At 38.1% G+C, this 16,156-nt stretch overlaps 1 protein-coding gene across 1 annotated transcript in view; it reads left to right on the forward strand.

Annotated features, from left to right (window-relative positions):
• LOC124170820 (serine palmitoyltransferase 1) overlaps positions 1–16,156 on the forward strand; it is a 49,206-nt gene that overhangs the window by 4,034 nt on the left and 29,016 nt on the right. Inside the window, exons 3-5 of the mRNA XM_046549795.1 lie at positions 1,368–1,466; positions 1,648–1,810; positions 7,202–7,334. Coding sequence (XP_046405751.1) covers positions 1,368–1,466; positions 1,648–1,810; positions 7,202–7,334 — 395 coding nt within the window. The remainder of the gene's footprint in view (positions 1–1,367; positions 1,467–1,647; positions 1,811–7,201; positions 7,335–16,156) is intronic.

A 16,156-nucleotide genomic window follows, 5' to 3' on the forward strand; every position in this document is an offset into this window, starting at 1 on the left:
CATGCACCCTATTAACAGCATTTTTTGTTGTGGAAGACATTGTCAACTTTGGTTAGTCGTTGTCAAAGGTGTACCTCAGCTGTCAGAATCTTTCTGACCCTGTTTTTTTTATTTGACAAATTATGTGACATATGGTGTGTGATTTGGTTTCTGTTTGTTCAGCAATCAGTCTATCATTCCTATCAGGTTCTATGGTCTCGTTTAGTAACCATGCTTAATTTTTGGACACAAGTGTATTTATCATATGTAAATACATAGATATTCTATTAACCCTTTCGAGACCGCGGAGTTTTCGTCTTAGCTTGACTGCTGTACCGCTCCCTAAGAGACTCTTCTTTCTCGTGGTACGGAGCATTTTTGGAGGGCATTCGTTAAGAAGGGTCTCGCTGAACCTTTTTCGACCCCTCCACGGTGGGACTCCGTATTATCTCGGACTCCAAGAGTAGTTGTGTTCCCTCCTTTCCGGGTTTACGACCATACCTGCGGCATTGGTTCGCGGTCAACTTATGTATTGCTTATATGTATTTAGCAAATGGATAATTGTTGCTTGCACGTAAATTACAGACATTGAATATAATTCCTCATTTTTATCTGAGCATTGTCAAATTTTAAACGAAGTTCTAAGGCCATTATCAAAGCATTTAACGCAGCAACAATTTCCATGTTGATGTTTATACATAACTCGAGATATAAGTTAATATTTGTCGTAGAATTTCGTTTAAAAATTGTAAACGCTGCTCAAAAGACAAACAATTCAATTCTTAGTTTATATTTCTTGAGAAATGAACAAATATTTATTTCGAAAATTGACTCTATAAACAATTGTATGACCGCTGTCCCTTACCGCTGAGAGAGGTTGTAAAAGACGAAGGGTCCGGGTACCTGCTCCCGGATTCGGAGGGTTAATCCTAAACCCCGAAGCGTTGGGTCCCGAGACAAAGGCGACCTAAACCCACGACCGTCCTGAAAGGGGGAGAGCTCGAAAACGTATATATACGGGTTTTGTTTTCTTGACCGGGAAAATCTCACACGTATATATACGCCCGTGGTCTCCCGGGTCAGGAAACGTCCACACGTATATATACGTGTACGGTAGGGAAAAGGTTAAATTCTTGTGTGAACCATCTGGACAGTTAGGGAATTTCAGTTTGATATTTGAGTGGCTAAGCTGTATCAATCTCCATGTGTGTGTTTAAATTATTGAAATGCTATATGAGAGACAATATGCCTACTTTGATTATCTATATTTGTCAATGGTGACACCCATACTCAATATCTATTTTGAAGGTTAATCTATTATGAAGGTTTTGAACTCAAATTGGTAATATTGAGAAACTTTAATGTTGTTAAATTTTAATTTATTCCAGGAGAAAGAAGAAATAATTAGAGAGTGGAAGCCTGAGCCACTGGTGGACAGTATTCCAGAAAATCATCGTGCCTTGAATCCAAGACTTATCAATGGAAAGGTAATATATAAAATCAGTTTTACATTTTTGTGAAGACTACAGATTTTTAAATTTTTATGTGCAATGAATTAAAGCAATGAATTATTTTCCTGCAAAGTTATTTTTGTTTGTTTGATGAATGATTGCCATGTTGAGAACTTAGTTACTATTATGAAGGATTTAATGTTAATCTCATGTTCAGGTGGGAAAGTACGTTATGATTGATGGCCAGGAATGCCTGAACATGGCTACTCACAACTTCTTGGGGTTCGTTGAGAACAAGGAAATGGAAGAAACTGCTATCAAATGTTTAGAAAAGTATGGAGTTGGCTCTTGCGGTCCACGTGGATTTTATGGTACTGTAGGTAAGTAAAGTGATCGGAATTCATAGGTGCATTCATGCATGCAAAACGTACATTCTTGTTCAAAAAAAGTTCACAACATCCTGGTGCCAAAAATTCAAAGTCCAGAGTTGATGCCAATGTGGCGAAGTAGAGGAGGCCTTCCTCCTTGAAGGGCCGTAAATGCTCAAGTGCTCGCTGCTGAAATAAGGCCTGTCATGTGAGCCCCCTTGCAAGTAAGCGGTACCAAAGTGGCTTTGGGACTCTAAGGGATTTTATCTGAGGGAAAGGGATGGGCTGCATTTCTCAAGTTTGGGAGTAAATATGAGATTGCTTATTTTGTTAGGCCATGAAGGCACTCAACATTCCCAGATTTATGTATTGGGAGAGTGAATCGTGTATTGTGGGGGAGTGGGGCATTTTGGTCACCAATTCTTTTCATTTAATGAGTAATATTCCTTTCCTAGTATATTTTTTGTGCTTTTATTAATATATTGACGTACCATATCTCTCCAAATATAGTCCCCCCCCTAATTTTGAGGCTTCAGTTTCTGGAAAACTTTTAAAAAAATGCGTTTGAATATTATCCCCCCCTTTACTTTTACCTTGGGCATTTTTGGAAAAAAAGGGGGAATATATTCAGATGTATACGGTATTTTCGTAATTATATCTCATTGGCAGGATATGTCTGGATGCATGCACGTGCTCAAATCTCTGTTATTGCTGTGAAGTACTGTAGCATATAATATTTGTTATTGATTAAATTTTATTGTGGTAAGAACACTCAAAATTCTGCTTGCCGCTCTAATAATCGTAAGCATATGCTTGGAATCTTGGATTTTGCATTGCAAGTGAAATGATGAAAGAGGATCACCATGCCTAGTTAAGTATGTACTTCACATGATGTGGCTGTATTTCTATCATTACCAGTTGACTAAGAGCAGGCTATATATGCTAAAACGTGGTAACTAAGTAGCAAAATACTTAAAAAATGCTGTCGTATACAACTAAAATTCAAATTGTTCTGCAAAAATATGTGTAGGTTTGGGTAATGAACTCCGCCTCAGGTGGTTCAAAAATTTCCTTTGAAACCATAGTCATTGTAAAAATGCTACCAACACTGAATATACAGCATTATTTTTATGATTGAAATGCTTTGGACACCTGTAGAAACTTGAACTTAAATCACAGATACGATACATTTACGTAAAGACATCAATGAGTTATTTAAACCGCAGCCATTGTAAATTGCATTGAATACTTATACAGTGGAACCTCGATCTATCATTTTTCAGGGGGATGGATGAAAAAACGATGAATGCAGGAAAACGATCAATGCCGAAATGTTTGACAAGGTTGTCTATGTCTCAGGAAACTAGCGAATTATGATATTTATTAATGCATTTAAACAAGATTTTAGCTGATTACAGGATTATTATTACTTTATCGAACCACTTAGGTCATATTATTGATTTGACTTATATCTCTTTCAAATATCCTAAAGGAACACACCACCTTGCTAAAAAATGTTTGCACTCTACTTGGCATTTTCACTGCTATTATGGATTTCTGTCTGATTTAAAAATTCTTAACCATCAAACGCCATTTCGAGTACACATATTTACGAGAGCAATGTGCATGTTATGCCTAAAACAGCTGCCTTTGCCGATGCAGTGATTGGTTGTGAGATGGATCAAAAAGGCCAAAAATAGTTTATTATTTGAAATGTTCCTTTCTAGCAATTAAATTTTTAATATGATTGAGGCAATGTGTAAAGCGTTAACAATGTTGCATTATTCGTCAACGGCACACCCTTCATCCCACTTTTATTTTCACCAGGTATCTTGCTCTACCCCCACCCCTGCCATCATATACTAGCGGACAACCCGAGGCGCTCTGCAATATTCACGCGCTTCTAGCCCGAATTCTTTTCTATGTCTTCAATTATTTTCAGTCCATATTTTAAAGTTCTCACTTGTTTCTTCGGAAGGGCCATGGTCCGATGACGAATAAAAATAAAACTAATAAAAATGAAACCGGACTTTATTGAATGGAAAACACTCGCTGGTTTTAAGTCAACTCACCCTGGAAAGTACGGAACCACTCGTACGAGGTGAAGTTCGGCACTAATGCTATCGCGTACGGCATAAGCAGAGCTTACTGCAGAAGGTGAAGCATGACCATATGACTGCGCCATGAAATTTTTTGTTCTAAAGAAAAGGCAACTTACCCATTCTTTTCTAATGAGCGTAGCGCCAGATGAGCAGATGAATTCGGATTGCTAGTGGGAAGAAACAAAATATCCTGAGAAGACATCGCTTCGTTAGCAACTCTGACTAGTGAGACTTGTGGCATAACTCGTAAATTGTAACCTGATGTCCTGTTTTTGAAAAAAAATGCCGAGAAGCTCACAATCAGTTGCGAGGATATCGATATTCACCAGAAATCACAATTGTATTATTCCAACTATTTCCTTCCTTAAAATGCTTAAATAACATTAGAAATACGTCATGTTTGGTATCATTCTTTTTTGAATTATGTGCAAAATACTAATATTTCAATCTAATGAAAGTATAATATTAATTGCCGAAATTCATTGTTCGACACCTTTTGGGCCAGTAGGTGATTCATAGGCTGAAAAACTTCAGTGGGCGAGAATGGGAGAGGCGTGAAACACGATTCTATTGTTCTTGTGTAACTTGATATTTTTTTCGAAGCTAATTGTAAGGTCTTCGTAATACGATCCCTGCACAAGCTGAGACCTTTTTTTTCTTTTGGAGAAGAGGAAATCTTCAGAGGGGGGGGAGGCGAGTGCTGAATGGAGGGGGATAGTGGATCTTGGGAAATGCGCTAATGTAACTATCCCACTGCTCTCAGCTTCTCCATAAAGTATTTCAATATCCTGGGGAAGATTTAAACTGTGTCTGTCATTATTGGCCACAAATAACACGTTGTAAACACTTCGTCTTATTTTCGTCAAATGATGGATGCGGGAAAATTATACGACGGGACCGCGATCTTCAAACGATCAACGCGGGAAAATGATACTTCGGGGAACGATGGATGCGGGAAAAATTATATTGTCTTTATGGAACTTAATTTGGGACAAGGAGCGGCAAATGATGAATGCGGGAAAATGATCAATGCAGGAACGATAGATCGGGGTTCCACTGTACTAATTACATGAAGTATGAAATGAATGAGATCCAGAAACGGTCTCCCGTGGTTCACATTTGATTTCCCCAGCATCTATAAGGAGGAATCTTGAGAGTGTTTTCAGCTGGAAATAGGGTAGTTTCCTTCATCAAAGAAAACGAAAAGCATTGATTGCGATTCGTTACCCACCACTAGTGTATTCATAATATACAAATTATTTCGTTTTAGAAATACCGGTTTAGACGAAAGGCAATGGTCCATTTTTATCCTCATTTGAAAAGGGCCAGATTGGTGCCCATGCGATGCCACTCCACGTGACGTCACAGGGACTTAGTTTCTATACGAGAAGATAGGAGTTATACATCGTCTGAGGTTACCATTGCATGCACGAGGCGCAGAGCTCAGGGAAACATGTCTTAATAATCACTTATTAAAACTGGCTAAGGTTGGAAAGTTTTCTTCATTTGATAAGGTATTAATAATCCTTATTTAAGCCAAGCGCTACCAGCCAGCAGGGTACTCAGCTACCCGCTAGCAGCCTGCGTCTCAGCGCTCAACTCACCTCAAGGTCACCTCACAGGGCGGCAGCGGGAACCAGAAATACGTCACACGGAGAGATTTCCAGGCATTCATACTTACGCTTCGCGTTTCCGCGTGCTAGAAAATTTTCACTTTTCATTTAATCGCGAAAAATAGATATCGTCAATTAAAAATCTAAAAGCGTGAAATATGTACTGCAGGAGTAATAATCTTTCGATTTAGGCAATAAAAAAATAATAGGAAACCACCCTATTTGATCTTGCCTCTGCTTCCAAATTCGAAAACAGAAGTCTCCAAAATAATGCTTTTACGGCTCAAAACCCTTCTACCCCTCTTAGATACTTAACCCACATTGCCTTGAATGACTTTTGTTCTGCATTGTTTATGACCTTGTATGAGGGCGGTGCTCATCTGTGTTGTTACATCTTTGTCAACTCTGGATGTAGAAAATGGTCTGTTCCGGAGTATTAGCTTTATTCATTGGGAGTGTACATACTTTATCTTATTATTTCATTCCTTCCTCCAGCAATAGCAGTGTAAATTTTATAACTATGTATTGACACAATTGATATAGATTTGATTAATGACTCGTTATCAGGTAGAAGTTGTTGGTATTAGTGTTTACTGTCCCTCCTGCTTAGCATGCTCTCAAGTATCATTAGCTCTCAGGGAGTGCTAATTCCTGATTTTAGTCATATTTTGCTCATTGTTCTCAATTCTCTGTATGGTAAGGCACAATTCGGAGTTTCGTTTAAAATCCATAAATTGATATTGAATTTAAAAAATCTCGAAGTAACTAAATAAAATGAATTGGGATAAAGTGTAACAGTGATTTCAAAAATTAGAAGAGAGAAAAAATATTGCCGACATTGGGTCTCGAACTCGGGAAGCCAACTACAGGTGAGGGTACTAATGCCCTAGACCGCACCACAACGGCCGTAATTGAGATGGAGCGCTTACTCAAGGGATGTCATGCTGCGCGAAATCTTTACTTGCGAATATCTCTCGAAACCGAGCCCATGTGGAAGAAAGCCGTGACAATTTTTCTACCGTACCTATATAGTTTTAGAAAATAACAACCGCACTCAGATCTCGAACATCACTTTGGCGATGTCTCCTTATAAGTCATATATATCATTGCATTGCAGGTTGTATCAGCAAGGGATAAATCGCCTGATGATGCGACATGCAATGGCCGTGAAAGCTAGCGTGACAAAGTGCAATATGCGGCTGCTCTCGAAAGCCATTGACACCAATTTAACTGATAGCATGTGTCTTAAGTTTTAGCTTTAAAAAGAGACCAAAATCATGGGTCTACTTACTTGGGTGGATGATTAAAGGAGCTTTATTATTGAAGGCTTGATTTATTTTTTGGGTCATGTACTGCCAATGAAATTAATAAAATGCGTATAAATTGCTATATTGTTTTTCTCATAACTGTCTTTGGGCAATTAGTTTGAAGTAAATATGCTCTCATTCAAAAAATTTGGTCAAAATCGGAGACATTAAAGGTCAAAGGTTTGTTGATTGGAAGTGGAATGATTGTGAAAAAGTCTAGTGCTAGGATAGTTAATGAGTATAAAATAGCCATTGTTTAGTGATATACGTGGTGCCTTAGCACTTGAGTTCATAGTGTTAAATGGGTTATGACTATTCCAAGCATTTCTCAAATTTCACTTTTCATTCTTGACTTTGATTTTGAACTATTTTATTTTGTAGATGTACACCTGGAGTTGGAGGAAAAATTAGCCAAATTTGTAAATATGGAAGAAGCTGTTGTGTATTCTTATGGATTTTCTACCATAGCTAGTGCCATACCTGCTTATTCTAAGAGGGCGGATCTAATTTTTGTGTAAGTGAATTTGTTTCTTATAAAAAATACATTTTAAATGTGGAAAGAGAGCTAGAGGTTCTAGTGAATGCTTATAATTTTGTGAGTGGTCATAGCGGTGCTTTACATTTGACCACTTCATAAGCAAGTGACATAGTATAAAGTCACTTGCACTGGTGCATTGGTATTAACACCATTGTCAGGAATTAACTGCTATTACATCATTTGATTTGGCCAAAATTCTAAGGTGAATTTCCATATTTCCTGCCATGTCTGCTGCCACATTCACCATTGAGGCATCAGTTTGCCCAGCAAATCGCTTAGGAGTATAAGGAACTGGCCTTCAGCATCATCATTCCACCATGTGACACAGGAAACTTGTTTTTGATTACCAGGGATGTGATCCGATACGAAAAAGGCACTTTAAAGTACGAAATTCAATAGTTACGAAAGTCACTTTAAAGTACGAAATTCACTTAATGGTACGAAACCGAAAACTTACTAATTGGGATGGTACAAAGCCACCTCAAATCCTAAATGGCTCTTTAAGGAGGAAACTGCCTATCCAAAAACGTATGAAAGTTTCGTACCATTAAGTGAATATTGTTTGTAGAACTTTGTACCTGTCCTAAGGCTGGGACCCAACTTAGCGGGATGTCGATCCTTTTCCTCAGTCGCTAACTGAGACCCTAGAAGGATTAATTGACTCCTTCACAGCGCTAGTCCACAGTCATCGGACTGAAATAGTGGTGTTTTACACAAACAAATAGATGTTGTTCCCATCAATTATTTTATGTATAAAACGAATTTTCTGTGTTTTTCTGAGTGTGAAGAAATTTTAACCGAAGTTCTAACGTTCATATTGACGAATTTTATTTATGTATTTCTATTCCATATCAACTGATTTGGAACTGAACTTCACTCCATTGATATCAACACTAGAACTCCGTTTAAAATTTCCATGCGATAAGTGAAAAATGAGGAATTCATGTACAGTACACTCCCGATTATCGGGGCTAATGATGGGGAGAGAGAGCACAAATAATCGAAAAACACAGATAATCGAAACTTTCACTTAAATGTCTTGTAATGTTCATAATTTACGTAAAACAAACAATCTATTATTATTTATACAGTTATTCTGTTACATATTTAAGAGTGCTTCGGGGACTCATTGAGTGCTTTCTTTGCCAGTTCGCGATCTTTTTAGCGGCGATAACATGGTTGTACTCGTATTATTAATGCTCCATGTAAGGCCTGGTTTCGAAAACCACACATCCATGGCTATGTGATCATGGATACATAAAAGTGGTACCAAAAACATAAGAAACTACACTGTCAGGCACCATGCCACGCAGTCGCTTCTCGCACAAGTTGCCCGGGCTACAACTGCTGCACCACGAGTATCCATGATCAAGGAGTGCAGTCGCGCACTGCAAGGCTTGGAAAACAGGAACACGCAGCTCCCGTGAATGCAGCTAGCACGTGACCGCTTCCGTTTTACGAAGGGGATTCTAACGGAAATAATAAGGCCGGTGTATCCTAGCATTAATGCAGTAATTCCGATAATTTTGCATCTGTTTTTTTAATAAAGATTGCGGAAAAAATTGAGCGAGAGTGAAAAATCATGCACGGATAATCCGCAACCCGGATAAACCGCAGCCGGATAATCAGGAGTGTACTGCATTACTTTAGATGTGTAAGATAAGCTATGAATATTTTTTTGGGAAAAAACACTGCAAACAGCAGTGAGTGGATGGGGATGGATCAATCTGAGCAGCCAAGGAAGGGCTAGGAGTTCGCACTAAGCTGGGTCTCGATGGGCAACTGAGTAGCTGGTTCTATTGCCGCCGCCGCAGGCACTGAACCCCGAGGCACGTGGGTTTTCCCCAACTGTTCCCCCTTGCCCTACTGTAGCCTACGATGCACGGTCAGTCACTTAATCTAATAGATAATTTCATACCACCCGGTACGAAACTTTATGAAGTGGAAAGTAAAGTGAATATGATCTCTAACTTCAAAAGTTTCTTACCGGCCTGATTATAAATGAACTGGATCATTTTCTACCTTTTTGAATTGGTTATGAAACGTAAATTTCATATAGGATCACAACCCTGTTGATTACTGAGCCATAGTCTGAGGAATAACCCTACTTTATCACTCACAAGGGGAGTGTTTGGAAAGCGGAACTCAGAATTCAATCAAACTTTGAAGTATTACAATCCATTGGACCTGTCCTCAAACCACCTCTCATATGGGGTAATAAAACCGAATGTTTAACCCTTGGGCTGCAGGAGTTCAGGATTTTAGCTGCCAGCCTGTACAGAAGAGACCCCCTGTCACGATGGCTGGTCTGGTAGAGTTATGCCCCTTGGGGATCCTTATGGTGAGGGAAAGTGCAACTAGTGCAAGATATCCAGGTAGCAATAAAAATTATGGGAAAATGCCACAGTCAGCATACAAAACGTATAAAAATGTTCCCACACTCTAAGGGTTAAACAAAAATTCAGTGAAACATTTACAGGTCAAATTTATTCCCATACAAGAACCATATTTTATGATGGCTGATTGGTGTTCCACTGTCATGTTGATGTCCTAGGATTTAATCTCATTTGCAGCACTACTTTTTCATGTTTTCTTCCTGCTATTAATTTTACAGGAGCCTGGTATTCTCCACTATTTCCATGATTTTTCATGAAAATTTTATTTTTATGCATGTAAATTATTTTCTGCGACATTGATGTTTTCCAATTTTTTTCGCATGGAAGTCTAGTTTCAATTATGTTATTTCTGTGTCTCAACACACAGCATTTGTATGATACACTAGTACTTGGATAGTCTAAATTTTAATGATTTGAATGTAACCGAAATATACTTACTTGAGGAAGCATAAATATATTCCACTACTTGCGGATACACAAGTCCTATTAGCGAAAACCTACCCACACTGGAAGCTCAAAACCTCAATTTTATCCAAACCTCACTGTCATCATTTTTAGCTTTTTTAAATGCTTGCTCATGCTTCAAGTGCCAGAGCAAGTGGTATGTAGTCGAATGTAGTAATGGCATGAATGACTTTTTGGTGATCTGCCTCTCCGCTCACTGCACACTTCGGAGAGCCGCATGCCTCTTAGCAAAAGGGAAATACTCAAGTAAATTACTTTTCACTTTCAAATCTTCATCAATAAAGTGCACAGTCTTGGAAAAGGCATTTTGATTTGATACGGAAGTCCAGCCATCTGTAGTTTTACTAAAGTACCTTCCACTTTTTAACTGCTTTTTAACGCTTTCTTTTGTCATATTGTTAGAGGATGAGATCATTATAAATTTTCTTTCTGCTTGGTAAGCTGTAGGATCTGTTTAATTTGGGATTTAATTTAATCCTTGGGAAACCATTGTTGGGCGTAGAATATTGAGCAAAGCATTGCAATACTGAACTGAAAACAGACAACTGATTTCTTCCAAGTGGCTCAAAAAAGTGCTTTCATTCTGCTGTGAGGACTCTATAGGAGTTTCCTTTTTAAGGGGAGAAGAAGCGTAGGCCATGACACATTGCACATGCAGCTAATGGCTTGGGGCCTTGAATCGGGGATGTTGTCAATGTCAATGTTGTCCTTGAATCGTTGGATGATGTGGAAATGGTAGTTAAAATTCACTACACAGTCAACTGCCCAAATGGTTATGCAATATAGTGGTTGAATTTTATGAAATAAATGAACGCATAAGAATCCTATAGCCATGCAACATCCTATGGACCTTGTGATTGGCATTGCAAAGTTTTAAGATCAGAAAAATGTGTAAAGTGTGTGTGTGCAGCATCAAGTCATCCGTCACTGGGACTTGATCCGTGGAGTCTGATTCATAGCATGATACTTTACCCACTACACCACCAGAACGATTGGGTTCTAAGGCAGTCTCAATGCCCAATATGTCGGCTGTGTCCACTGATGTCCCGACGTGAGTAGATTCCATTCTAGGTGAGTCGAGGGAGAAGCATACTTCGGAAAATATGGCAAAGAATTCGTAGCTGGATCTTTTGCACCTTGTCATAATGTGACGGGCATGATTATTTCCCTGGTATAAGGGATATATTGCTTTTAAAACTCCCAGTTGTATGAGAGCATTATGAGGGCAAAACTTTGGAAGACAAGTAGTTCCTGAACTGGTCGCTCTCAGACACCAACGAGCTTTGCGTTAATATTTTCCGCCACTGTACTTACTTTCTGGATAAACCTCATATAAAGTTGAATCCCAGTTTTTTGTTTTAGTAAATATTTTTTTCCTGCATTTATAGTTCTATTTTTAGTCCTAAAAAATAATTTTGTGGCTATGTTCATTCAGACATCCGTGGGTAGTGATGATTTACTGCTTTGAAAATTTGCAAATTCAATTCTGCTTGCAGATCTCGGATTATGAGATGGTAGTTTACCAATATATTTATTAGTTATTACGTGTCTGTTAACAAAATGTTGTGGTTATGATATAATAAATTTACAAAATTTCCATTAACCAAATGTCAGTTGTGGGACGTTTTTTACAAAGTGTGCAGTTACCACTTGATGTGGAACTGGGCAACTTACAATTAGTTTATTGTCAATCTGTTGAATAATTTGCAAAAACTCTGATTTAATGCATAATGAAAATTTTGCGTCATATTTCAAGGGCATATAAATTAATTGTGTATAAAAAATGCCCGCTGGATGCTAATTATTTTTTTTCTGAAAACAGCAGCAAACTGCCATGTACACTGTATTAACCCTCATGTGGATTCACTGCTCCTTAGCGGTGCTTGTGGTTTTAAAAGTGGTGTAAAAATTTTTCATTCCGATGGATCAATTGGAAATTTTCAGTAGTCTATTCTTAGTATTCTAGTAGTATCTTCTTTCTTCGTCTACATGTATAATTTTGTTTGCATAGTGTAGATAGTTTACATTTTATTGGCCTCTTATGAAAAAAGTTACGTCGTTGGATTCATGGCGCAGCTGCGGCACCTAGAATTACCTCATCGCTACGTCGGGGACTGCACTCTCAATGTTAATGTCAAAGCAATTATTTTTCATGTGAAATACTATAATCTATTTATAATCATATTATTTAATTTTTTAAACTTCATAAACAAAATGAAATTGTTTAACAAAAGGAAAATATTACTATACCAATTTTGCTTTCTCTTTTAGCTAAGAATCATTATGATTGCCTCGTTATTATGTTCATTGACAAAAGTTCATCTTTTTGCAAGAATTATTCATAGAAGTCAAGGTTGTTTTTTCCATGGCCTACGACTTAGTTTTGCTTGGGCACCTCTGTTCCGCATCCATGTACCTGCCATGGTGATAGTCACCTTTGGGCAAATCCCAGGGTTACTATGTTTAGAATTACACCAAGCAGCAATTCTAAGAAAATTTTAACACTATGTGTTATCCAAATTCGTAGAATAATGCTTCCTTACTGTCGTGTGGATATTTCTCGTTGAATGAGTAACTGTAACTCGCCAGGAGATTAAGAGGTTTCACCGTCCAGTGTGAAGAACATATCATATGGTTACTGTTATATGTCTTGTATCTCTCATTTGAAAATATTCCTTTGCGGCTGCGACAGTCTACACAAAATTGCTGGCATTTATATCATTACCGATAACCATGCAGTTTCCCATTGGGATGAAATCAAGATAACTACCTAACTATTTGTGTGATGGAAAATAATTCATTTTTTCTGACAATTAGTTTAGTATTTCATGATGAATAGGTGAATAGATGATTTACCAAGAAGTGAAAGTTTGTAAATATATTTCTCGTTTCTTTGTGTACTAAAATGTGCAGAGGTTTTATTCATTAGGTTTTTATTAACGTGAAGGGGTGAGTGAGGAGGATAAAGGAGAAGAAATGCCAGGTAGGTTGTTTTGAGGTGAAGGGGTAGAGATACGTAGTAGCGTGTCGACTGCAAACGATCAGGGAATACCCGGAATTTTAGGCCAGGTAAGCGTAGAAAACCCTTCTTGGCCCATGGGCACTCGCATGTCCTTTTGTTTGTCGTTCAACACTTGGGACCAGTTTTGCTAGGATTCTTCTGCCCGTTCTGCTCCCATGTGAATTCAATTAATGCCATTGATAAAGCTAAATGAAACTGCAGTTGCATCCTACTGAGGAAGTTAAGTCTTCTTACCTGTTAACTAATATCTAAGTTAAACACGAGCGCATAAGTGTGATGTCTTCAAATAATTTCAGAAGGTGTTTCCGAGTCAGATTGTTCTAGGTCATTCTCAGTGTAGATGAGCGAAAAGAAAAGTTGAGCTACGCTGACCAATAACAATGACTAGCTATTAGTAAGGGCTACCTTGCCTATGAGAATATTTGTAGCTGTTTGAGACTGTTGGGCACAGTGTCTGTAATATGGTTTCTGCTGTTGCACAGTTTTTGGACACATCTTACCAGTCCCAGATCAGTGATCATGTCACTAAATATCATACCACATACAGCCATGGATGTATATATTTGGAAAATGAGCTCTGATAATTGATTTGCCATATTTAATTTGCTAAATTATACATAAATACTAGGGATGGGCAGATCCTGGATTTTTTTCGGATCCAGATATGGATCGGATATTTGATATCAGGTGTTGGATCTTCAGGTATTTTCGGATCCAAATGTATTTTTAATCACCTGAAATAAAACAAAGTAATTATTCAAGTTTCTTCTGGGTACACACAATCAAAGGAATACTATTTTGATTGTGATACACATTTTAATAATTTTGCTGATTGAAAAGCAACATTAATAAGATAAGTTTTTTTTTTTATCACTAATATCTTTTTCATGCTCAGGATCTAAACTTTTATGCTTGCGTTTGGAAATGAAAATAGGTTTCATTCTTCAGATTAAATATTGACTGAATTCAAATTTTCCTCACACATGTTTCCCCCAACTTTTGTTACTTTCTCATCGCATACTGACTTGTGTTTCACTCGCACATGCTTCAGTAGTTGTGAGGTAGATTTTGCACTTCTTCGTGATAGTTTCAAGCCACAGTGCACGCTCATGAAATCAGTGGCCTAGCCAGAGGAGGATGGGATACATTCCCCCAAACCAATCAGTTTTATCAGAAAAATATTAACCTGTGGAACAAATTTTTTCCACTCCACCAGCATGTTTTAATTTCCCAAGAGGGGGGTTCAACCCACCTGACCTGCCGCGCAGTGGTCTGGATTGCAAAAAGTTGGATAAAAATCAATTTTTTTCGGATTTCCTTGAAATTTGCACTCTTTATTTTTATTGGCATACTATTTTCATTTCTGCATTTTTTTATGAAAACACTATTACTTTAGAAAATATCGTGGAACCAAAATTTATTATGTATCTGGTTAATTATGACTCTGACCGTATATACAAACCTTAGTCATGATTTAATATGAATATGAAATGGAATTGTTTACAAAGTATGAATTAATCATCTTTAAAATTACTAGATAAACAAAAATGGTTAAAAGTAAGGTTGCTGGGCGCGCTGACTTATGTTGAAGAGATGTGATCTCCAGGCTTCTTGAGGTAATGCTTCATGGACTAAAATGTAATAATTAAATAAGTGTTAAAATAGTATTTGAGTGAAATTTTACTCCTATCTTTTAATATAAGCATATTTACTCATGCATTACTTATTTATTTGTGTCTTATACTCGTCAAAATTAATTTATTCAATCTCAGATTCTTCTGAATGCCTCTCCTCTCTCTCCTCTTTGCATTCACTCTCTGAGTCTGGGGATTATTTAACCCTTTCGCTGCTGTTCAATCTCCGAAAATCTTCTCCTCACATGCGGCGAAAAGGTAAAATGCATTTCGTGGGCCCATGGAGCAGGTACTTTAATAATGGGCGTCGTGTACCCTCCAAAGGGTTGCTAATCCGGGACCCTATCATCGACGAGCTCACCTTCGCAGGGAGAGCTGGTGAGACGGTCCTCCTTCCCGAAAAGTGACCGCTCTGACGGCAATTTGAAAATCAATCAATGAACTGATGATCAAAAATGATTGTTTGCATCGCACTCCTGCCAATCAAGCAATCAAGTACGTCTTTGAATCGTGTTTCTGCGATGAAAAATAACGATTTGTTAGCTTTGCTAAAAACGTGGCTGCGGACCACCGGAAAATGGCCATTTTTGCGAAGTTAACAAAATTGTTACTTTTCATCGCAGAAACACGGTTCAAAGATGTATTTAAAATCTTGTTTGGCAGGAGTATGATGAAAACAATCATTTTTTGATGATCGGATTAATAGATTGATTTTCAAATTGCAGTCAGAGTGGTCACTTTTTGGGAGGGAGGCCCCCAGCTGGTAGGGTCGATGAGACGGTCCTGCATGGGTGAGCTGGTCGAGGGTTCCGGGTCCCGGATTAGCAACCTTTCGGAGTGCTTCCGCAAAGTTGCATGCCAGGGAGGAAGAAAAAGTATGTTCACAGCAGTCTGTGCGAACATACTAGGCACGTTCACAGCAGTGAAAGGGTTAATACAGTCACTAATGACCCGATGCTAGGATCTATTTCTGGAAAACATTCTCATTTGATTAAAGCCGAAGTTTTTTATGGTGTGATGCTCGCAGGAATTTCTAATGACTTAAATCCGCAATTACTAGGCCTCCTCTGGCAGTCCTCCCATTGGAAAAAGAGCCAACGTGATCGTATCTGCACCATGTAGTAATACTTTAGGTATTTTGGTTGTCATTGTAGCTTCTTTAATAAGGGATGCATCTGTGCCATGTCCTGCCTCTCTTAGCTTCATGGCTCTGGAAAAAGACAACTCTTTAGGGGAATCTCTTATAAATTAGTTTCTTTCCCTCAGCAGTTAATTTTTCTT

Source organism: Ischnura elegans, chromosome X, assembly GCF_921293095.1.
Source record: "Ischnura elegans chromosome X, ioIscEleg1.1, whole genome shotgun sequence".
Taxonomy (NCBI): domain Eukaryota; kingdom Metazoa; phylum Arthropoda; class Insecta; order Odonata; family Coenagrionidae; genus Ischnura; species Ischnura elegans.